The sequence below is a fragment of the Brachycentrus maculatus genome, unplaced genomic scaffold (genome assembly GCF_059751285.1).
Source record: "Brachycentrus maculatus isolate JH-2025_06_01 unplaced genomic scaffold, ASM5975128v1 h1tg000363l, whole genome shotgun sequence".
In the NCBI taxonomy this organism is placed as follows: Eukaryota; Metazoa; Arthropoda; class Insecta; order Trichoptera; family Brachycentridae; genus Brachycentrus; species Brachycentrus maculatus.
In genome coordinates this window covers 343,737-367,542 of record NW_028281112.1, presented here as the reverse complement: position 1 = coordinate 367,542, position 23,806 = coordinate 343,737, and the positions used below count along the sequence as shown (strand labels likewise).

Genomic DNA, 23,806 nt, shown 5'->3' with positions numbered 1-23,806 from the left:
CTGGGCATTTACAGAGCTCACGACCGTCATAGGCTGGTTTAAACGATTTATTTACACACATGTAACATTCACCAATTCTATCCATTATTGACAACCACACTACTCAAATTCTTGGAAGTTCAAAACGTTTTTCTTGAATCACTAGAACTTCATTAGAGACATCTATTGGTGAGATGAAAAGAAGCTATTTATTGAGCAGAAACTCTTTTATTAGTATGTGAGGTCTGACCATTACATTACAGAGGCGGACTAGTGTAACCTACAATTTATTATCTAAATGATCATCTTCTTCTTCTTCATGAGCCCTCTGTCCTCCACTGCTGGATATAGGCGTCTTCCCCTTCTTCCCATTTCCTCCGGTCGGTTGCTGCTTGCAGCCAGTTTCCACCCCCCACAGCGACTATATCGTCGGACCATCTCTTTCGGGGTCTTCCGACACCTCTTTTGTTCTCCCAAGGTGTCCATCGTGCAATTCTTGGGGTCCATCTTGTCTCGCTATATCGCTCACTCCTTTCAACAACGTCATGTATCGAAAAACTAGATTTTTCAGGAGATCGTTTTTAAAGTTTAAAAATATAATACAATGTATGAAAAATAAATATCAAGCCACTTATTGAACTTTTTACTGTGCAACAGATCTTTTTAGGTAAAACCTGAATGTTTTTTCTCCATTTGAAAAATATTTAGAATATTTAAAAAAATAATTTAACAATACCTTTTCTTTAAAATGCAAAAACAACACTTCTGCCCTGTAGCGGGTAAATATTAAGTTCAAAATATGCCGCTTTTGCTGGGATATAGTGCATTTTCCGGGCATTCCGAAAACATGCACAACTGAAAATTGTCGATTTTTGATATATGACGTTGTTGAAAGGAGTGAGCGATATGCCCTGCCCACTGCCATATGAGTTTTTCTCCGCACAATACCATGATATTCTCAACTTTGGTTCTTTTCCTAGTCAAATAGATGTACTAGACGTTTAGAAATAAATAAATTCCATTGAATTTTATTTATTTATTTTCAATTAACATATAAAACACATTATTACAAACTAAAAAATTTAAAGCGGATAAATTGACATACATACGAAAATCGAAAATGTGCAAGAACTATTGCTAAAGGTGTAGAGAAGAATCCCGCCTCGAAAAACTCCTTCAGACACATGGAACATATCCATATCCAATGAGATATTGTTCAACATAGCGGTAGCTCTTCCTACAGGCATAACCATCGGCAGGTTGGTCCTGTGTATAGGAATGTGAAACAATCTATGCCGACGCTGTCTTAGCTAACTATCGGGAACATACAGACCAATGCTCCGGATAATTTCAGGATTATCCATCATACCGCGCAACAATGGATAGAAATGCCTCATCAAATACACATTCCTTCTAGTCTCTATTGTAGCCAAGCATACCCTGGAGGAACTGGGTCGGGTAGAGCCGAGGATAATAGCCGTACTCTCTCATGTAGAGATACCTCAGAAACTTCTTTTGGGCTTGTGACTTTGTCAAATAAATGTGTTGTGCGTTTGCAGTTATCTGGAGAACAACAACATCTCGTCTGTGGAGCGCTCCAGGGTGTCTCATCTCTCGGGGCTGACGCGCCTGGACCTGTCCAACAACCAGGTGGCCGTGCTGGCGGACGGCGCCCTGGGCGGGCTGGCGCGGCTGGCCACGCTCATCGTGAGCTACAACCGCCTGCGCTGCGTGCAGCCGCGCGCGCTGGCCGGCCTGCCCGCGCTGCGCGTGCTCAGCCTGCACGGCAACCAGCTCAGCGCGCTGCCCGAGGGGCTCTTCCAGGGGCTGCACTCCATCACGCACATGCGAGTTTACACACTTGTTTGCATAACTTACATCCTGGGGGATTACTGGAGATTACTGCTCTCACTTCAATGTCATTGTTTTATTTGTGGTGACTCTACTGCAGATTCTCTAGCAGTCTATCCCTCTAGCAGACTACCTTCTAGCAGACTGTCTCTCTAGCAGTCTATCTCTCTAGCAGACTACCTTCTAGCAAACTTTCTCTCTAGCACACTTTCTCTCTAGTAGACTAGTTTTCTCTCTAGAAGTCTCTAGTTATCTATCTCTCTAGCAGACTATCTCCCTAGCTAACTGCTTCTCTAGCAGACTGCCTCTTTAGCACATTATCTTTCTAGGTGACTGTCTTCTCTCTAGCAGACTGTCTCTCTAACAGCCTACCTTCTAGCAAACTATCTCTCTAATACACTATCTCTAGTAGTCCGACTTCTAGCACACTATCTCTTTAGCAGTCTATCTCTCTAGCAGACTACCTCTTTAGGTGACTGTATTCTCTATTGCCGACTGTGTTTCTAGTTATCTATATCTCTAGCAGACTGCCTCTCTAACATTCTATCTCTCTACCAGACTGTCTCCATAGCTAACTGCCTCTCTAGCATACAATCTCTTTAGCAGACTTAGATCTAGCAGATCTTATTTCTAGCAGACCATCTCTCTAACACACAGTCTTCTGCAAGAGAGGTAGTATACTAGAACGAATGTTTATAATATCATCTTACACCACAACTAACGGCCCTGTGTCTCGTACCATTCCAGTGCCCTGGGCTCCAACCCCCTGTACTGCGACTGCTCCCTGAAGTGGCTGGCCGACTGGGTGAAGGTGGACTACGTGGAGCCGGGCATCGCCCGCTGCGCGGAGCCATTCTTCATGAAGGACAAGCTGCTGCTCAGCACGCCGGCCTCCGCCTTCCAGTGCAAAGGTGCCCTAATCTTACTATTTTTTTCTGGTCTCAATCCTGCAGATTGGTATTATGGGTTCTAGTTGAGCACCTACTTAAATTAACAGAAGGGAAGCAAGATGAAAGCGGATTGCTTTTAACACAGATTTATTCAGTTCTAAAAAATGACAGACAAGAAATATTTAAGAATAATCGCGTGATTCTAATGTAAACGCAGTTGGAGGACGTGTCGATCACTGGACGAGCGGTAGCGGAGTGTCCCGTTCTGGTTCCTGTTCGGCCCGAGCTCGGTTTGGGTGTTCGATTACGCCCGTTCATTCGATTGTTGTGGATTGCCACAGTATGTAGCAACAGATGACATCTCTTTCGCCATTCTCGCCTGTTTTCGGAAGTCCTCTTCAGCTCCTCATACGTGGAGCAGCCCATGTCTTCGTATAAGTCTATTGTATTCACTGTATTGACATGGTCGTAGGGATGCATTTAACATGTGTTTTTTTTTCCAGAGCGCTTCTCTTGAAAACGGTCCATTTCTCGGAAATGGACTACATCACGCAAAAAGCCAACTTGAGTTGCATTATTGATGCATTTTTCGCAAATAACAGCTAAACTGTAGAACTTTTTTCATTTTTAACTTTTTCAATTTATCACAAATCACAATATTTCTATATATGCAAAAAATTACGGACTTTAGATGAAACTATCCGGGGGAATATATTTAAACTTATGGAGCAGCTTCGGCCGGCAGCTATACAGCGCCAAGCCAAAATACTACTCAATCGATCATGAAAGGGATACCAAAAGACCCTAGTTCATATCTGTATGGAAATCGTAGTACGCAGCTCGTAACTCGCCCGAAAAATCCCACATCCTTTCCAACATGCCGCCAAGCGCCGACTGACAGCGGCCATCCGATAAGCGAGAGGCCGGAAATCGTACCAAACAAAAGCCAATTTTGTTGTTGAAAGTTCACTATCTCGTTCCTTCTAGGCCCCGTACCGGAAGACGTGGCCACCAAGTGCGACGCGTGCCGCTCGTCGCCCTGCGAGCACGGGGGCGCCTGCTCCGCGGGCCCCGCCGGGGGCTTCCTGTGCGCGTGCCCCCCGGGCTACCACGGCGACACCTGCGCGCGCCCCATCGATGCCTGCTACGGCCAGCCGTGCGCCAACCAGGCCACCTGCACTCTGCTGGAGGAGGGGCGCTTCAGGTGACCTAACCTAACCTAACCCAACAAACAGGGAATCTTCTGTGTTGTAAACCTAACCTAACCTAGCCTTACCGAACAAAGCAGGGAATCTCCTATATTGGAAACCTAACAAACAGAGAATCTTCTGTGTTGTAAATCTAACGTATTCTAACAAACAGGGTATCTGCTTTGATGTAAACCTAACCTAACCTAGCCTTACCGAACAAAGCAGGGAATCTCCTATATTGGAAACCTAACCTAACCTAACAAACAGGGAATCTTCTGCGTTATAAATCTAACGTATCCTAACAAAACAGGGAATCTCCTATGATGTAAACCTAACCTAACCTAGCCTTACCGAACAAAGCAAGAAATCTCCTATATTGCAAACCTAACATAACAGAGAGTCTACTATGTTGTAAACCTAACCTAGGTTGTGATCCCGTAGTTAGTGTCGCAGACTTTTGAGTCATAGTTTCTTGGTTCAAACCCGCTCTACCACAATTCGATACCTATTCTAATCATGAGCCGCTCAGGCCCACAGAAATAATATGAAATTGAAGTATTTTTGTAAATAATAAAAAGACAAATATTTCTCTTTTTAAAAAAAAATATTTAACCTTATCCAACATTCTCCTTATTTTTTGACATCTCAACATAGGACGAAGAAGAATATATATCTTGCCTTAGGGTCTTCATTCCTGACACTCTAAGCGCGATTTTTGTTACTAAGGTGTCCATTCTACTTTCAATTCCATACGCCATGATGGATCGCACACAAGTTTTATAAATTTTGATTGATAAACCTTCTTTTTCTTCTTCCTTCTGTAGATCCTATGGATCTGTTTGTGCCCCCGCATGTCGCTCTTGGGATGCTGACTCCCAGCTGTCTTTCCATCTTTTCGGAGGTCTGCCTGGGGGTCTGCGTCCTTCAGGGTTGCCTTGGAGCGCGATACGTGGAAGTCTGTCTTCTGACTTTCTGTTTAAATGTTCCTTCCAGTATCGCCTTTGTTGTCGTCCCCACTTCACGATATTCTCCATATTTTTTTAAACCAAAATTAAAAATCAAAGGGCATATACCGTAGTCACACAGGAGAAAGTGACCCAAGTGCATTGTTTTACAAAAACGTGATCATTGACTATTTGATAACTTACTAGCTTAATATTGCCCTGAAAAACATCCCAAAGGATTTTAAACTTGGAAGTATAATATATTGACTAGGTAAAAATGACTAACTGCATAGGTGTTTATTTTCTTGCCAAGCAAAAGTGACTTAAATGGCCCTCCTGAACATTTTACGTTTTGGTAGTTGGTCACTTTCTCCTGTACGACTACGATATGTTGGCAGTAATGACGCGTTGTTGATTTGCCTTCTCCCTCTCCAGCTGCCAGTGCGTGCCCGGATTCACGGGGATGCGTTGCGAAACCAACATTGACGACTGCGTCAACAACACGTGCGAGAACAACGCCACCTGCGTGGACCAACTCAACTCCTACACCTGCCAATGTCAGCCGGGCTACACCGGTAATTACCACTCATTATATTTAATAATAAAACCCTTATCTGCACCCCAATGGTGCATAAGGCACTGCGTAATACATACGCAGTGTAATCTTGATCGTTACACATGAAGGGAAGGTGATCAGCCCTCCGCTTCAGGTACCAGTCCAGGGTAATATCGAATAAATAGTACAGTGAAAAAATCAATAATATTTATTTTACCCCCCCCTGGGAATCGAACCCGGGACCTCCAGAACGGTAGCCGAGCGTGCTGACCATTACACTACGGAGATGGACATTATATTAAAAGAAAGATATTTATGTCATTTATTTTAGTCCGTCTCCGTAGTATAATGGTTAGCACGCTCGGCTACCGTTCCGGAGGTCCCGGGTTCGATTCCCAAGGGGGGTAAAAATAAATATAAGTAATTTTTTCACTGTAATATTTATTCAATATTACCATGGACTGGTACCTGAAGCGGAGGGCTGATCACCTTTCCTTCATGTGTAAAACGATCGTGATAACACTGCGTTTATAAGACACAGTGCCCTATGCACCATTGGGGTGCGGATAAGGGTTTATTATTATTATTATTTATGTTTGTAGATGTCATTACGTTTCAAGATGTCCTTAAGGGATGTCATAATACTTGAAAATGTCCTTTTTACCCTTTCCGGTGCCCCAAAATAAAAAATGTAAAACTAGGTAGATAGTTTCATTCCAATTGGAAAATTAATCCTTTGTTCTCTGCTCCACATACTGTTGTAATAGATACGAGTGACAAAAATGTAAGCTTGGAATTTAAATAAATAATACTAATGATGAAAAAAATGTGGAATAACATCCGACATGGGACCTAAGAAGAAAAATCCATGTCGAATGAGATTCCACATTGGACCAGTAAGGGTTAATATTTCATTGATGTTTAAAACTCTATCCACGCGGCTCGCATAACCGTATGTGTTTTAACAAAACATTCCCCACACGCGGCTGACATAACCGTTTGTGTTTTTACTTTGCTCCAAGTTTCGAACCTCAGTTCAACTTGGAGGGATTTTTTCATGGTGTGGAACTTTGGATAAAATAATACGTCAATCCTTGGCCTTATGACATCTGTTGAAATATCTGACTAATAATTTGTAACATCACAAGGATAAATAAAAGAACAGATCCCTGATTTTTCTTGCGGTCGGTAATTAGTCCGCGCCGTAATCATGCCCTATATCTGTCTCACTCTCGACGCTACGCATCGCCAGTGGGTAAGAGTGACACACGATGCGTGCTTTGATTTATTTATGTTACGATCTTATTTGTTTATATTACGATATATTTAGAGAATAATGTGACACACGTGTATTATAGAGTACCAAAAAGGCACAATGAATCCCATTGAATGTTTTTGTTTAGGAAAATAAATCGTTTCTTAGCTAAATACATGATAAAAGTAATCATTTAAAAAACGGCGAAATACCGCCGCGCACGGGCGTCTCTCAGGAACAAAGTGAACGCGGTTAAAAGGTTAAAGATGACATTGTTATATTTTAAGAAGTCCTTTAACTCTTACCACTCTGTAGGCCAGACATTCCGGCCCGTATGATTCTAGTAGGCAGCTCCGCGGGACACAATGTCTGGCCCACAGCAGGTATAACTTTAATCACTGATTTCTCTATCACCCGAGTATATTCTACCAACAAATATTTCAGATAAATACAGTTAATCTTAATTAACATGCTAAATTATAAGCTTAAATAATAAAAATGAAAATGGTATTTTCTGGCGTTTCTCATGTGTGTGATTATAATCCAGGATTCGGATCTCACATACTAATATAAGAGTTTCTGCTTTAGTAAAAAGCTTCTTTACATCTCACCAATAGATGTCTCTAGTGAAGTTCTAGTGATTCAAGAACAGGGTTTCTAAATTGGTTCATATATACAGAACTTCCAAGAATTTGAGTAGTGTGGTTGTCAATAATGGGTAGAATTGGTGAATATTACACGTGTGTAAAGTGATCACTTAAACCAGCCTATGACGGTCGTCAGCCCCGTAAATGCCCAGACTTCCATATTCTTCTTCATCTTTGATGAGATGTCAAAAATAACAGTTAATCATAATTAACATGGTCCTACGAATTGCCAGACAGGGTGTCCAAAAATTAGGGAACCTAAATATTTATTTTAATGGTAGAAAAACGTCGCATTTTTTTTATTAGAGTAGCTGATCAATTATGAGAAAAAATGGTCAGAGTGGAAAGGGTTAAAGATGTCATTTTATTCAACGATATCATTTGTGTTGAGAGAAGACATTCATGCTTAACCTTTTAACCGCGTCAACTTTGTTCCTGAGAGACGCCCATACGCGGCAGTATTTAGCCGTTTTTAAAATGATTACTTTTATCATGTATTTAGTTAAGAAACAATTTATTTTCCTAAACAAAAACGTTCAATGGGATTCATTGTGCCTTTTTGGTACTCTATAATACACTTGTGTCACATTGTTCTGGAAATATATCGTAATATAAACAAACAAGATCGTAACATAAATAAATCAAAGCACGCATCGTGTGTCACTCTTACCCACTGGCGATGCGTAGCGTCGAGAGTGAGACAGATATAGGGCATGATATGGCGCGGACTAATTACCGACCGCAAGAAAAATCAGGGATCTGTTCTTTTATTTATCCTTGTGATGTTACAAATTATTAGTCAGATATTTCAACAGATGTCATAAGGCCGAGGATTGACGTATTTCCAATCCAAAGTTCCACACCATGAAAAAATCCCTCCAAGTTGAACTGAGGTTCGAAACTTGGACCTAAGTGAAAACACAAACGGTTATGTCAGCCACGTGTGGGGAATGTTTTGTAAAAACACATACGGTTATGCGAGCCGTGTGGATAGAGTTAAAGATGTCCTTATATTTCAAGAGATATTTATACAGCAATGACACCCATTCTGGTCACATTCATCCAACGGTTCATGTACTGTTCCAGGCGAGAAGTGTTCCGCGAAGATAGTCTTCTGCCCGAGTGGGGAGAGCCCTTGCGGCAGCCGGGGGACGTGCGTGGACCACTCCACGCACTACACGTGCGACTGCCTGCCCGGCTACACGGGCCAGAACTGCTCTCTCAACATAGACGACTGCGCCACACACATGTGCCAGGTACAGTATGCCATGAAAGATGTATATAACCACATTTTTTACTGACCTCTCAACTGAAAATAAATATAAGTGTATTTACCTACATCCCCCATTTACTATTGTTGTCTCCTGTAAATTATTACTACTACTACCATCACGCCGTTTCTCCGCAGGGGTAGGCAGAGAGGATGGAACGCCACACTCTTCTGTCCTGACATACACTCCTCGCCTCCTTCACATCCATACATCTAGTCATACATGCCCTCCGCAGACTTTTGACACCGCCAGATTTTAGGTTCTGATTGATCTGATCGTGCCAAGTCTTTTTCGGTCGTCCACGTTCTGTTTTCCCTCTCACATTCGCCACATATATTTTCTTAGTCATTCTCTCGCTATCCATTCGCTCCACATGTCCATACCACCGCAAAGAACTCTTCCTAATCTTTTCAATTATTCCTCGTTCAGCCTTACATTCCTTTCTTATATCGTCGTTTTTAATTCTGTCATACAATGATTTTCCACACATTCGTCTGAGGGAGCGCATTTCAACAGCGTTCACTCTGCTTTCATCCTTCCTTTGCCAGTTCCATGTTAAATTATTACTGCAAATGTTAAAACTATTACCTAAGTACCTCGAATTGTATAGCCATATAAGGACCGGCAGTCCATTTAATCTTCACATTTGTTTGAAAATGCCATAACTAGGGGAAACAATTGTCACAAGGTCAATTTTTATGTGTTTTTTAACAATAAAATACAAATCAGTAGACTGAAAAAATCTTCTTTACATCTCACCAATAGATGTCTCTAGTGAAGTTCTAGTTGTTCAAGAACAAGGTTTCTAAATTGGTTCATATATATAGAACATCCAAGAATTTGAGTAGTGTGGTTGTCAATAATGGGTAGAATTGGTGAATGTTACGCGTGTGTAAAGTGATCACTTAAACCAGCCTATGACGGTCGTCAGCCCCGTAAATGCCCAGACTTCCATATTCTTCTTCATCTTTGATGAGATGTCAAAAAATAATATGAAAAAATCTGTTGAATTTAACAATTAATACATAAAATAAATACAAACTCGTAAGGTTTCAGTTTTATGACAAAATTACATACAAATATCCACAGATGTCATTGGTATATAAGTTATATCATACCAACTGACAGACGGACTTTGATGTTCAATACCGTCCGATACTCCTTTGGGTAAAATGCCGTTCATTTATGAAAATGTTAAAAAAGGTTAAAATTCATATATGGGGCATTTCAATCCCCCAGTTCGACCCTGCTATGTAAATTTTTTTGCCTTATTGATTCCTTTTCTCACTGCGTTCTTTTGTCGTCACGCAGAACGGCGGCACGTGCGTGGACGGCGTGAACGAGTACGCGTGCGTGTGCCCCGCGGACCACGCGGGCCGCTACTGCGAGCTCGGGCCGGCGCTGTACCCGGCCGCGTCGCCGTGCGCCCACCACGAGTGCGTGCACGGCGTGTGCCACACGCCCCAGCTCGACGCCAGCGCGCCGCCCAGCGAGTACCTGTGCAAGTGCGCGCCCGGCTACTCAGGTAATGAAAGAACACTTTCCATTCCTCGCCAAAACACATCATTCTTCGGTAATTCCTTCTCTGTCCAAGCGGCCAGACTATGGAATGAATTACCTCTCTGCGTACACAAACGCACCTTCTCTAATAACTTTCAAGAAACGTCTGAGACATTACTATCTATCATCAGGATCCTAACTGCCCATCAAACCTCCTCCCTCTACCTATACCTCTACCTAAGTACTATCTACCCTCTGATTGCAAGCAGCTATATCACGCTTCGATCGGCTACAACATCTACAATGGGCAAAGTTATCTTACCAGCTCGCAACCAACGCACTAAATTTGGCGAGCGTGCCTTTGCTGTTGCAGGACCGACGGCGTGGAATGCTCTTCCACCAATGGTTAGAAATAGTGAGAGTGAGATGATCTTTAGAAAAAGACTAAAAACACATTTGTTTGCTAAATCATTTCCACCATAATACTTTCCCCAATTCATTCACAGTGAAGCGCCCTTGAGGTATTTTTTTACGAAAATGGCGCTATATATGTTTTCCAAATTTATTATTATTATTATTATTATATGTGGTATCAAACGTTTTGACCAATATCACTAGTCTGTTGGTTCATTGGAAGATGTTGCTTTTTAGAAGTAAGCCCGCCAATGTGCTTATTTCTTTCCTGCACATGAAGTTTAAAATAAATAAACAACGTTTTGAGTGTATTCAAATACTTGTTCACAAACCTGGATTGTCTCCAATTGGGAGTTTATATATTATAAACACATTTATTAGGTACTTTTCAAACTTATTTGGCATGTTTAGCCTCGTAATGCCGTTTAATGTTATGGTTTCTAGTTGAACACCAATTTAATTTAACAGAAGGGAAGCAAGATGAAAGCGGATTACTTTTAACACAAATTTATTCAGTTCTATCAAATTACAATCAAGAAATATTTAAGAATAATCGCGTGATTCTAACGTGAGAACAGTTAAAAGGCGTGTCGATCGGAGGACGGGCGGTGACGAAATGTGACGGGTTGGTTCCCGCTCGCTGCGAGTTCGGTGTTCGGTTATGCTCGTTCATTCGATTGTCGAGTTGCCACAGATTGTTGTGGGTTGCCACAATGTTATACTTTTTCAACATAGAAACAGAATCATTGGATATCAGGCATTTGTATTTTAAAAAGTTTGTAGTCCATCTGTCTTAAAAACTTATTAGTTCTTCTGTTACTCTTCTCTTCTTCATTCCAACGTACTACTTGACGCCATTATGGGTCTTGAAATTGCAAGGATAGTGAAATACTCCCATATATGGGATATGATACAAACTACGCGCGATGGAATGTTCTTTTGGTGGTTTTGTGTAGACTAAAGGACTAAACTTGTCCGCCTCCGTAGTGTAATGGTCAGCACGCTCGGCTACCGTTCTCGAGGTCCCGGGTTCGATTCCCAGGGGGGGTCAAATAAATATAAGTGTTTTTTTCACTCTTATATTTATTCAATATTACCCTGGACTGGTACCTGAAGCGGAGGGCTGATCACCTTTCCTTCATGTGTTAATGATCAAGATAACACTGAGTTTATATGATGCAGTACCCTATGCACCATTGGGGTGCGGATAAGGGTTTTAAAAATAAAAAAAAGTGTGCTTCGCGGGCCGCAAGTAAACACCCGCAAGCCGCGGGTTGGCCACCTTTGGATTAGTGTTTAGTTCAATTAGTCAGCTTGATCCGATTCCGACTCTACGTTGGCCGGTACACAGACGCCCACAATTAACGATTTGACCAATGTGTTGATATGGCCTCCAGGCAAGCTGTGCGAGTACCTGACGTCCCTCACGCTGGCCTACAACAACTCGTACGTGGAGCTGGAGCCGCTGCGCACGCGGCCGGAGGGCAACGTGACGCTGGTCTTCAGCAGCTCCCAGCCGGACGGCGTGCTGCTGTACTTCGGGCAGCAGGAGCACCTCGCCGTGGAGCTCTTCCACGGGAGGATCCGGGTCAGCTACGACGTCGGCAACCATCCCGTCTCCACCATGTACAGGTAAACTAACAAAACTTCGAATTATTTCATTCAAATAACCCTAAATGTAAGGTAGAGACGTGCACAGACCTTCATTAATTAAACAGTGAAAATACAGTGAAACCTCTATCTATCGTTCCTCGAATAATAGTTTTCCCCGATATATAGTTTATTTCTTCTATCCCGAATTCATTTCATACTAAACTAAACCGCATCGATCGTTTCTCTATCACCATTTACCGCATTTATCGTTCGAATTAAGCTGCATATTTGATACATTTTGTCTGTTTTTTTACATTTTTTTCAATTTTCTTACATTCAACGGCAACGTATGGGATAGAAACTATGGAAAGCTCGTGTAACCGATAGCTGGAGAGGTCGATATTGATGAAAAGTAGCCGCTGCCTGTACCTGCATTTCCAGAAGCGTGCACACTCTTTGAAAGAAAACTTTCTACAGCGCACATTCAATAACCAGTGCTGAAAAAAATACTATTTGCAAAGCCGAAAATATACTATTGACTTACGAAAATAAAACAGTTAAAAAAACAAATTTAGATCAATAAACTTGCGTATTTTTAAAAATTCTATTCTGGTTTGTTTTTTTTTAAATAAATTCATTTGCATTCTTCTTAGAATTTTAGCCTACGAATGGTTATGCAGATTGGGAGGACGGTATCTTTACTCGGTCGTATCTACTTGCGTATTGACCTCTTAATCCCGCATTCATTGTTTTCCCGCATTCATAGTTTATTTTAATAATAAATAAATAATAATAAAAACCCTTATCCGTACCCCAATGGTGCATAGGGCACTGCTTCATATAAACGCAATGTTATCTTGATCGTTTACACATGAAGGAAAGGTGATCAGCCCTCCGCTTCAGGTACCAGTCCAGGGTAATATTGAATAAATATTAAAGTGAAAAAATCACTTATATTTATTTGACCCCCCCTGGGAATCGAACCCGGGACTTCCAGAATGGTAGCCGAGCGTGCTGACCATTACACTACGGAGGCGGACAATAAATTAAAAGCGAAAGATAGAGGTTTCACTGTATATCATTCAAATGACCCTAAATGAAAGATAGAGACGTGCGCAGACCTTCATTAGTTATACAGTGAAAATATTTATTTTCGTTAATTTATTGTGATTCAAAACATGAGGGTATGTTAATACATTTAAATGCATTTAACAGTGTTTTCGTCTGACGTTTGTAGCAAATGATTCTATGTACATGATCAACAAACTGACAGTACATTACAAAGTGAGGTTATGACACGCCGAGTCTAACTAACTAACTAACCATCACGCCGCTTGTCCGCAGGGGTAGGCAGAGAGAATCGAACGCCACACCACTCTGTCTTTGCAAACATTCTTCGCCTCTTCCATGTTCATGCATATCCTCATATATACCCGCCGATTGTTACGACTCCTAACCTGACCACTTTCAAGTATTTGGCATACCTGATCGTGCCAAGTTTTCCTTGGTCTTCCTCTGCTCCTTTTTCCAATTACATTCGCCTGATAAATTTGTTTTACCGTTCTTTCCTCACTCATTCGTTCTACAATACGTTCTACAATAATCGTATGGATTTTTTATATTTAATTGGTTAACATGATTTAAAAAAAAAACCCCAAGTTATTTTTTGACATCTCATCAAAGATGAAGAAGAATATGGAAGTCTAGGCATTTACGGGGCTGACGACAATCATAGGCTGGTTTAAGTGATCACTTTACACACGTGTAACATTCACCAATTCCACCCATTATTGACAACCACACTACTCAAATTCTTTTAAGTTCCATATATACGAACCATTTTTGAAACATCATTATTGAATCACTAGAACTTCACTAGAGACATCTATTGGTGAGATGAAACGAAGCTTTTTATTGAGCAGAAACTATTTTTTTCTCAAAATGTTGTAAAAACCCCGAGCATTAAGTGGTCAACATATATTTTTGTCGCAGTTTCGAGATGGTCTCCGACGGCGCGTACCACAAGGCCGAGCTGCTGGCCATCAAGAAGAACTTCACCCTGCGGGTGGACGGAGGTCTGGCCCGCTCCATAGTCAACGAGGGTCCCAAGGAGTTCCTGCGGCTGTCCAGCTCCCTGTACCTGGGCGGGCTGCCCGAGGGGCCGGGCAGGGAGGCCTACACCAAGTGGCATCTCAGGAACCTGACTAGCTTCAAGGGTAGGTGTAGGACAGTGTCTGCTATATTGCCCTAAAGCATATAAAATTAAAAATAAAACCCTTATCCGCACCCAATGGTGCATAGGGCACTGCGTCATATAAACGCAGCGTTATCTTGATCGTTTACACATGAAGGAAAGGTGATCAGCCCTCCGCTTCAGGTACAAGTCCAGGGTAATATTGAAAAAATCACTTATATTTATTTTACCCCCCTTGGGAGTCGAACCCGGGACCTCCAGAACGGTAGCCGAGTGTGCTGACCATTACACTACGAAGGCGGATAAAATTGGATAAAACACCCTAAAGCATAGATAAAATAAAAAATGGAAAGGATATTTTCTAGCGTTTCTCAGGTATGTGAATATAATCCAGGATTGATCATACAGTATAGTTTTAATTAATCCTACTAAAACCGGCCGCGGCAAGGTTGGATAAGCGAAAACGTTGGATAACACAGAAAATGATAAATTCGAAACAGAAAATGTGTTTTATTTGCACATGGAAAGCTTTTCAAATATCACTCACTCCTTTCAACAACGTCACATATCAAAAAACTTGATTTTTCAGTATATCGTTTTTGAAGTTTAAGAGTATAATGACTAACTAACTAACTAACCATCACGCCGCTTCTCCGCAGGGGTAGGCAGAGAGAATAGAACGCCACACCACTCTGTCTTTGCAAACATTCTTCGCCTTTTCCACTTTCATGCATCTCCTCATACATACCCGCCGATTGTTACGACTCCTAACCTGACCACTTTCAAGTATTTGGCATACCTGATCGTGCCATGTTTTTCTCGGTCTTCCTCTGCTCTTTTTTCCACTTACATTCGCCTCATAAATTTGTTTTACCGTTCTTTCCTCACTCATTCGTTCTACATGTCCAAACCATCTCAACACGCCTTTTTTAATCTTATCGATAGTGCTTGTCTCAGCTTTGCATTCCTTCCTTATTTCACTATTCGCACATCTATCATACATCGTTTTGTCGCACATTCTTCTGAGAGATCGCATTTCAACTACATTCAGTCTACTTTCATCCTTCTTTTGCCAACTCCATGTTTCACTTCCATACATTAGAGTTGGAACCAGGACTCCGTATAATGGAACAGGAGTATAATGAAATGTATTAAAAATAAATATCAAGCCACTTATTGAACTTTTCACTGTGCAACAGATCTTTTTAGGTAAAACCTGAAGGTTTTTTCTCCGTTTGAAAAATATTTAGTACATTTAACAAAATTATTAAACAATACCTTTTCTTCAAAATGCAAAAACAACACTTTCTGTCCTGTAGCGGGTAAATATTAAGTTAAAAATATGCCGCTTTTTCTGGGATAAAGTACATTTTCTGGGCATTCTGAGAACATGCACAACTGAAAATTGTCGATTTTTGATATATGACGTATGATGTGTGCATGTATCATAACTGAATGTGACGAACTAAAACATCAAAATGCACTTACCGAAAAGTAATAAAACATGTTTTGCTGCAGGTACATACTCACATACAATGCAGTCAACTACGAAACTTTTCAAAAATTTAACTTATGATTCAATTCAATTCAATTCAATTTATTCAATAAAAAAATATAACAAACAATATTCATATTAAAAGTAAAAGTAAGCAAGAAGACTTAAAGGTGTAGAAGAATCCCGCTTCGGAAAACTCCTTCGGACACATGGAACAGATCAATATCCAATGTGATATTGTTCAACATAGCGGTAGCTCTTCCTACAGGCATAACCACCGGCAGGTTGGTCCTGTGTATAGGAATATGAAACAATCTATGCCGACGTTATCTTAGGTAACTATCGGGAACATACAGACCAATGCTCCGGATAATTTCAGGATTATCCATCATACCGCGCAACAATCGATAAAAATGCGTAATTAAATACACATTCCTTCTAGTCTCTAAACTGTTGTAGCCAAGCATACCCTGGAGAAACTGGGTCGGGTAGAGCCGAGGATAATAGCCGTACTCTCTCATGTAGAGATACCTCAAAAACTTCTTTTGGACTTTCTCTACCATAAGAGAGTACTTAAGTTCGTGTGGCCCCCAGATCATGGAGCCACTCTCGAGTCTACTTCGCACCGAGGAGTTATAAAGAGTTCTCAGCACGCGGGTATTTTGGAAAACCCTGGCAGTACGCAGAACAAATCCTAGCATTTTCAATGCATTACCACTGACTGCCTCTATGTGATGGTGAAATGTCAGGGTGCTCACAAATCTAACGCCCAGATCCCTAACATTCGACGCTCGCATCAGATTTTGGTCGTTCATTTTGTAGCGATAAAATAAAGTTTTTTGGGCCCTAGTGACCGAACACTTAAAAAACATTAAACATTAGTTTGTTTCGTCTTCCCCATTCACATATATTTGATATATCTGCTTGGAGAAGACGAAAATCGTCAAAAGTTGTCACCTTTTAGAAAAGCTTTAGGTCATCCGCAAATAACAAAAACCGTGAGTTTAAAATTACATTCTTAATATTATTAATGAAAATAGAAAACAATAATGGACCCAGGTTAGAACCTTGCGGGACACCCGAGAAAGTATTGAAGGACTCTGACGCAAATAGACTGTAGGAGACGTATTGGTTGTATGATCATATATAACTTCAAAAAGGTTCAGAACTACTTATCTAAATGATGTGTTTCTGTGATGGTGTCTAACAATGGTGTTTGGGATTCCAGGGTGCTTCAAAGAAGTGTGGATCAACCATAAGCCTGTGGACTTCACCAACGCTGCCCGGCAGGTCCGGATCACTCCGGGATGCGCCCTTTCTGAGGAGGCGGAGCTGGAACCAACTGCCCACATGTTGGGAGACATCCGGGACACCCAGGTGAGCCAACTAACAGAGCCATTTCCATATTTTTTTATATTAATAATAATAATAAAACCCTTATCCGCACCCCAATGGTGCATAGGGCACTGCGTCATATAAACGCAGTGTTATCTTGATCGTTTACACATGAAGGAAAGGTGATCAGCCCTCCGCTTCAGGTACCAGTCCAGGGTAATATTGAATAAATATGACAGTGAAAAAAATCACATATATTTATTTTACCCCCCTTGGGAATCGAACCCGGGACTTCCAGAACGGTAGCCGAGCGTGCTGACCATTACACTACGGAGGCGGACAAAATTTTGTATATTAATAGCGTATTAACCTTCCCCTCCCGGTGATATGTATTAATATCACTAGTCTGTTTTTGGTTGGTCGGAAGATATTGCTTTTTAGCAATAAGCCCGCCAATGTACATATTTCTTTTTTTTACATGAATTTAAATAAATAAATAAATAAAATCAAACCTCTCCTGGTGATATGTATTAACTACAACTTGACATTAAAAAGGAAAATATCAATATAAAATGTAATAGATACGGGCTCACAATTTTTGTATTCCTCCGTAATATAACTAGGTATTACATAAAAGTATTATAACTAACTAACTAACCATCACGCCGCTTCCCCGCAGGGGTAGGCAGAGAGAATCGAACGCCACACCACTCTGTCCTTGCAAACATTCTTTGCTTCTTCTACATTCATGCATCTCCTCATACATACCCGACGATTATTACGACTCCTGACCCGGCCGCTTTCAAGTATTTGACATACCTGATTGTGCCAAGTTTTCCTCGGTCGTCCTCTGCTTCTTTTTCCAACTACATTCGCCCCATAAATTTGTTTAACCGTTCTTTCTTCACTCGTACGCTCCACATGTCCAAACCATCTCAACACACCTTTCTCAATTTTATCGATAATGCTTATCTCAGCCTTACATTCTTTCCTTATTTCATCCTTCGGACATCTATCAAACATCGTTTTGTCACACATTCGTCTGAGGGATCGCATTTCGACTGCATTCAGTCTGCTTTCATCCTTCTTTTGCCAACTCCATGCTTCACTTCCATACATAAGGGTCGGAACCAGAACTCCATTGTGTACTGCCAGTAAACTGGCAGTACACAAAAAATCTATCAGCGGAAGCTAAAGCTTCCGCTGATAGATTTTTATTTGCTAAAACTGATTTTAGTGCACCATTCACTCTGTTCCCAGCATTCCCTCTCCTTTCTATGTCTTTATCTTTATGAAAGTATTATAATATGAAGTTTTTCATTTGCAGCGACGGAAATAAATAATTGATGAAAATAAATAATTTGAGATAAAATCACCAATACACAAACGTTCCTCCGTGTATGGGTGTGTGCCGCGCTTTGCGTATACGCGCATTTTGTAGCGTGTTTAGTAGCGCGCCGGATGTGTGCAGCGGTCGTGTCGCTACGCCAGCTATTGCGGCTACTTGCGGTGTATTTTTTTCTTGTTTTCATATACTTACCGGAGCTAAAATTTCAAAACTGTTACATTTTAACTTCAACTATGGTCAGTAAAAGCAACATTTAAGAATATTCACATTTTTCCTGTTTTTAAATCACATTTTCTCATGGTCAGGGTCGGTCAGCAGACGTTTAATTAGGGGCGGGGTCGATGAACAAAACCGCCCGACAACAATGTGATTTTTTTTTTCTTTATTTTAAACTCTTTTGCATTACATGACATAAATTCAAATACAAAAAACATGAATAAAATATAAATATTCTTCAAACCCTTATCCGCACCCCAGTGGTGCATAGGGCACTGCATATAAACGCAGTGTTATCTTGATCGTCAACACATCTAGGAAAGGTGATCAGCCCTCCACTTCAGGTACCAGTCCAGGGTGATATTGAATAAATATTAGAGTGAAAAAAAATCACTTATATTTATTTGACCCCCCCTGGGAATCGAACCCGGGACCTCCAGAATGGTAGCCGAGCGTGCTGACCATTACACTATTGAGGCGGACAGGACAAACATAAATATAAATACAAAAAAATATCCCACAAAAGCATGGCCTGTGTGTGGGTATACAATATAATTTAGTCATAGTAAAAGGTATACGGGTATAGGTATTATAGGTAGATCTAGAATTCTCTTCTTCTCCGTCTTATTCTTCATTGCTGAGGGTTGTGACCCTTGCAGAAGCAATGACTCTTCTCCAGTTATCCCTTGACTGCGCTGCACGTAGCGCACCAACCACCGAGGTGCCTGCTGCTGCCTTAACTCCATCGGTCCATCGTGTGGGGGATCTTTCTCTCCCTCTCTTTCCCTCCAGGCTACCGATCACAACTAGTCGTTCCAGGCTATCTTCGTTGCCACGCGCAACGTGTCCAAAGAACCGGAGAATCCGTCGGGTACAGATATTGGAATAATAGTGTTAATTTAAAATACAATAAATACTTGACTACCAGAAAACAAAAATTATTATTTTTACTATTTTTTAAATATTGATAATATTATTTATTATGTTGATATTAATATTGCTTTGTTTTGATGTTCCAGGAGGCGTGCATCCCAAACCCTTGCAAGCGCGGAGGGAAGTGCGTCCAGGAGAGTGACTCCAAGAGCGACTACTCCTGCCGCTGCAAGCCAGGAACACGAGGACTTCACTGCGAGATGCTCGCCTCAATCGGTACGCCCAAACCCGTTCTCTGTTGCGACTGTAAACCTGTTCTCTGTTGTGACTGGTAAACCTGTCTGTTGCGGCTGTCTGCCAACTTTCTACTATGGAACGCATGTCCCAAATTTTCTAATTCTACTTCTCATGAAGTAGAATGAGGACTCATGCCCTCTGTCCTGCACTGCTGGCTAATCCCTCTTAAAAACAGGCCACAAGGCCTGTAGGCCAAGGTTACCAACCTACCTACAGGCCTGTAGGCCTGTAGGTAGATTGGTGTACCAAGCAGGAGAAGAAAAAGAAGACCATGTCTAACAGCCATACAGTATCAAATAGATGTCTTCTTCTTCTTCATAAGCACTCTGACCTCCACTGCTGGATATAGGCCTCTTCCCATTCTTTCCATTTCCTCTGGTCGGTTGCTGCTTGCAGCCAGTTTCCACCCCCCACAGCGACTATGTCGTCGGACCATCTCTTTTGGGGTCTTCCGACACCTCTTTTGTTCTCCCAAGGTCTCCATCGTACAATTCTCGGGGTCCATCTTGTCTTGCAATATGTCCTGCCCATTGTCATTTGACCCAAATGGGACACTTTAATGTACAACATTTTGAGAGTGTCCAAATACTTGTTCACAAATCTGGATTATCTCCGCTTTGGGGTTATTTTATACATTTAATGACGCTTTTTACTAAGCAGAAACTCTTATATTAGTTTGTGAGGTCCGAATCCTGGATTATAGTCACACACATGAGAAACGCCAGAAAATACCATTTTCATTTTTATTAAAGCTTATAATTTGACCAGATAATTTATTTACAACAAATTTTGTCTGTTAATTACATTTATTTACAACATTTTGAGTGTGTCCAAATACTTATACATTCTTTGACATCTGAACAAAGATGAAGAAGAATATGGAAGTCTGGGCATGTACAGGGCTGACGACCATCGTAGGCTTGGTTAAGTGATCACTTAACACATGTGTCGGCAACCTGCGGCCGCATGCGGCCCGCGAGACATCTTGGTGCGGCTCGCGAGATTCTCGCCGCAACGCACATGACGGACGATATTATACACAATCGAGTGAAAGGAAGCGAGAAAGGGAGCGAAGGGAATCTCATTGATTTTATGAGATACAATAAATGTCGTTAAAATATACACTTAGCGTTTTATTTTTAAAACTAAAATATTTGTACATAAATATTGTATGTATACCTACTGCAAGTGCGGCCCGCACTGATCCCCATGAAAAATATTTGGCCCTTTTACAACAAAAGGTTACCGACCCATGACTTACCACATGTGTAACATTACCAATTCTACCCAGGATTGACATCCACACTCACATCCATGCCACAAATTCTAGGAACTTCTACATATATATACATTTGACATTGCTGCATTGCTTGAGAAATCAATGGGGTTTATTTCTTTTCCAGGCGGGTCCACCATTCTCGGGGGCTCGAAGGCGGCGGGTCCTAAGATGCGCCAGCAGGTCAGCGTGGACTCTGGCACGGGTCTAACTCACGGTGAGTAGCACTTACCACTGGATCTAGCCGACCAACTGAACTAACTAGCTACCGCTCCCTTTCACTGCCTACACCGGAGCACTTCTAGAAAATTTGCTGCTGGTTTTACAAACTTGTATTTTTTGGTTAAATGGCTATTGTCGATAAGCGGAATTGCCAAATTTGGAGTGGAGAAAACCCAAAAGCATTTGTCGAGACGCCCTTAATTAATTAATTAAACCATATCCCGCTCCCTAGGTGGAGCGTATGGAGTCCACAAACTGTCTCCAGGCTTTTCTGTCGGCTGCCAGCTCCCTTGCATCCTCCCAAGTCAGATCTGCGCCCCGAAGTTCTGACGAGAACTGCCGATGAATTTTGCCTTGTAAAAGAACCTGATGCCTTGTAAAAGAGGCAAGCTTGATGGCGGCTCTCGGGAGGCATGCGGAATACATGGCCAAGTAAACTGAATCGCCTTAACTTGACGACAGTCGAGACGTCTTTACATCAATTAAAAGTCACTGTTTGGTGTGCTTTATGGGCAGGTGGAATCATTGGCCCATATTTTAAAGAAGATTCCAACCAGAATGTTACGGTCAATGGATAGCGCTACAGAACCATGATTCCTTCGTACCTCAGTTGAACGGCACTGATGTGACAGAGCTGCAGTTTCAACAAAATGGCGCAACATGCCACCATCAATTTATTGCGGGGTATTTGAATTTGTATACCTCTAAAAGCACCCTAATTCGTCCCTGTTTCTCGCAGTGGGCCTGTCAGGGGGGGCTGAGAGTCCGGGGGGCGCAGGGGGCTCCTGCCGCAAGGAGGCGCAGCGCGAGCACACGGTGGAGGGCGCGTGCCGCTCGCGCCGCCCGCTGCGCACGGCGCGCTGCCGGGGCGCCTGCCCGCGCGGCTGTTGCTCGCCCAGGAACACCAAGCGCAGGAAGGTAAGGAAGAAACGCACGCTCCCAAATCAATTCCAATCACAAACCATCTTATTTGCCATTAATTTCGAAACATAGTGCTTGAATCTAGCTTAAGACACTTTATTTATTTATATTTTTAAAACATATTACATACATCTTCAAACCCTTATTCGCACCCCAATGGTGCATAGGGCACTGCATCATATAAACGCAGTATTATCTTAATCGTTAACACAAGAAGGAAAGGTGATCAGCCCTCCGCTTCAGGTACCAGTCCAGGGTAATATTGAAAAAATATTAGAGTGAAAAAATCACTTATATTTATTTGTTCCTCTCCTAGGATTCGATCCCGGGACCTCCATTACGGTACCGTTCTGGAGGTCCCGGGTTATTATTATTATTAATATTTATTATCTGTGTCGGTGTATCTCTATAAGTTCCGCGTTGTCACTTGCAGGTGCGGCTGTTCTGCGCGGACGGATCGAGGCGCACCAAGGAGGTGGAGGTGGTGCGCAAGTGCGCGTGCGGCCGGCGCTGCGCGCGCCCCGCCATCAACTGACTGCCCGGCGCGACCGACGCTGACCGTTCTACGAGTAGGATAAGCCCTAGCCTTAAGGGATCAGGCCCGCCCGCCCGAGGCGAGCCGCCTCGGGGCCAGCCGGCTCGAGGCCAGCCGGCTCGGAGCCAGCCGACTAGAAGCCAGCCGGCTCGGGCCGAGGCGACTCGGACCAGAACAACTAAAATGGAGACAATCATCTCCGAGGGCCATTTTGATCCCCAACAACTTAGCCATAGTATTAGTTCTAGTTTTTTAAGTCATATAGACGATGCACTCCGTGCAACGGCTCACACCGGTCGCGGAGATGGCCTGCCTTTGCGTCATATCGACGACGCGGCCACCTCACCTCATCATAAAGCTAGCGAAACCCGCCAAAGACAAGTCGAGATCGACCAAGAGGATCTGGGAGCTGACGGCAGCGTCAGCATCAGCGATTTCGGCTTCGGCAACACCTCACGCTTCGACGAAGATTACGCCGCGCCCGACGAGGCGGAATCGCTCATAATTGTCCCGGAAATCGTCGCGGACAACGACCAAATCAATAAAGACATGAAGGCAATTGAAAATGACGACATATCGCATTTCAAATTCGAATTTGAGATCAAAGACTTCCCGATCCGAGCAAACGATACCGCTAAAACTTTGACAGAATCGCCGCCGCTTGACGATTTTTTAGTAAACGACGAACAAAACGCTGAATTTGTCAGAGATCTTTTAAGCGATGACGCTATGATTGACAAAGTTGCGGAATCCACACCCAATAGTTACGAACGTTTAAAAAACGACTTACAAAAAGCTGAAGATATTTTAGCTGAAGCAGAATCTACAACTAACGAAATAAGTACTACAGACGTATCTATTGTCGATTTGGAAAGTTCTACGGAGAATCCGGATGAATCCAGTGACCTGTTTTACGCTCTGGAATTCGATGTGATGGATCAAATCTTCATCTTGGTTAAAAACGACGTTGAATCTAATTTTAGGAATGATAAAGCCCGGTTAAA

At 42.2% G+C, this 23,806-nt stretch overlaps 1 protein-coding gene across 1 annotated transcript in view; it reads left to right on the top strand.

The window, feature by feature from the left end:
• Positions 1 to 22,839, top strand: part of sli (slit guidance ligand) — a 62,622-nt gene extending 39,783 nt beyond the window's left edge. The window contains exons 18-30 of the mRNA XM_088269779.1: positions 1,539 to 1,826; positions 2,578 to 2,741; positions 3,708 to 3,924; positions 5,290 to 5,429; positions 8,399 to 8,568; positions 9,895 to 10,108; positions 11,895 to 12,129; positions 14,083 to 14,306; positions 17,008 to 17,156; positions 19,698 to 19,827; positions 21,252 to 21,341; positions 22,086 to 22,264; positions 22,701 to 22,839. Coding sequence (XP_088125905.1) covers positions 1,539 to 1,826; positions 2,578 to 2,741; positions 3,708 to 3,924; positions 5,290 to 5,429; positions 8,399 to 8,568; positions 9,895 to 10,108; positions 11,895 to 12,129; positions 14,083 to 14,306; positions 17,008 to 17,156; positions 19,698 to 19,827; positions 21,252 to 21,341; positions 22,086 to 22,264; positions 22,701 to 22,802 — 2,302 coding nt within the window. The 3' untranslated portion in view covers positions 22,803 to 22,839. The remainder of the gene's footprint in view (positions 1 to 1,538; positions 1,827 to 2,577; positions 2,742 to 3,707; positions 3,925 to 5,289; positions 5,430 to 8,398; positions 8,569 to 9,894; positions 10,109 to 11,894; positions 12,130 to 14,082; positions 14,307 to 17,007; positions 17,157 to 19,697; positions 19,828 to 21,251; positions 21,342 to 22,085; positions 22,265 to 22,700) is intronic.
• The last annotated feature ends 967 nt before the right edge of the window (positions 22,840 to 23,806 follow it).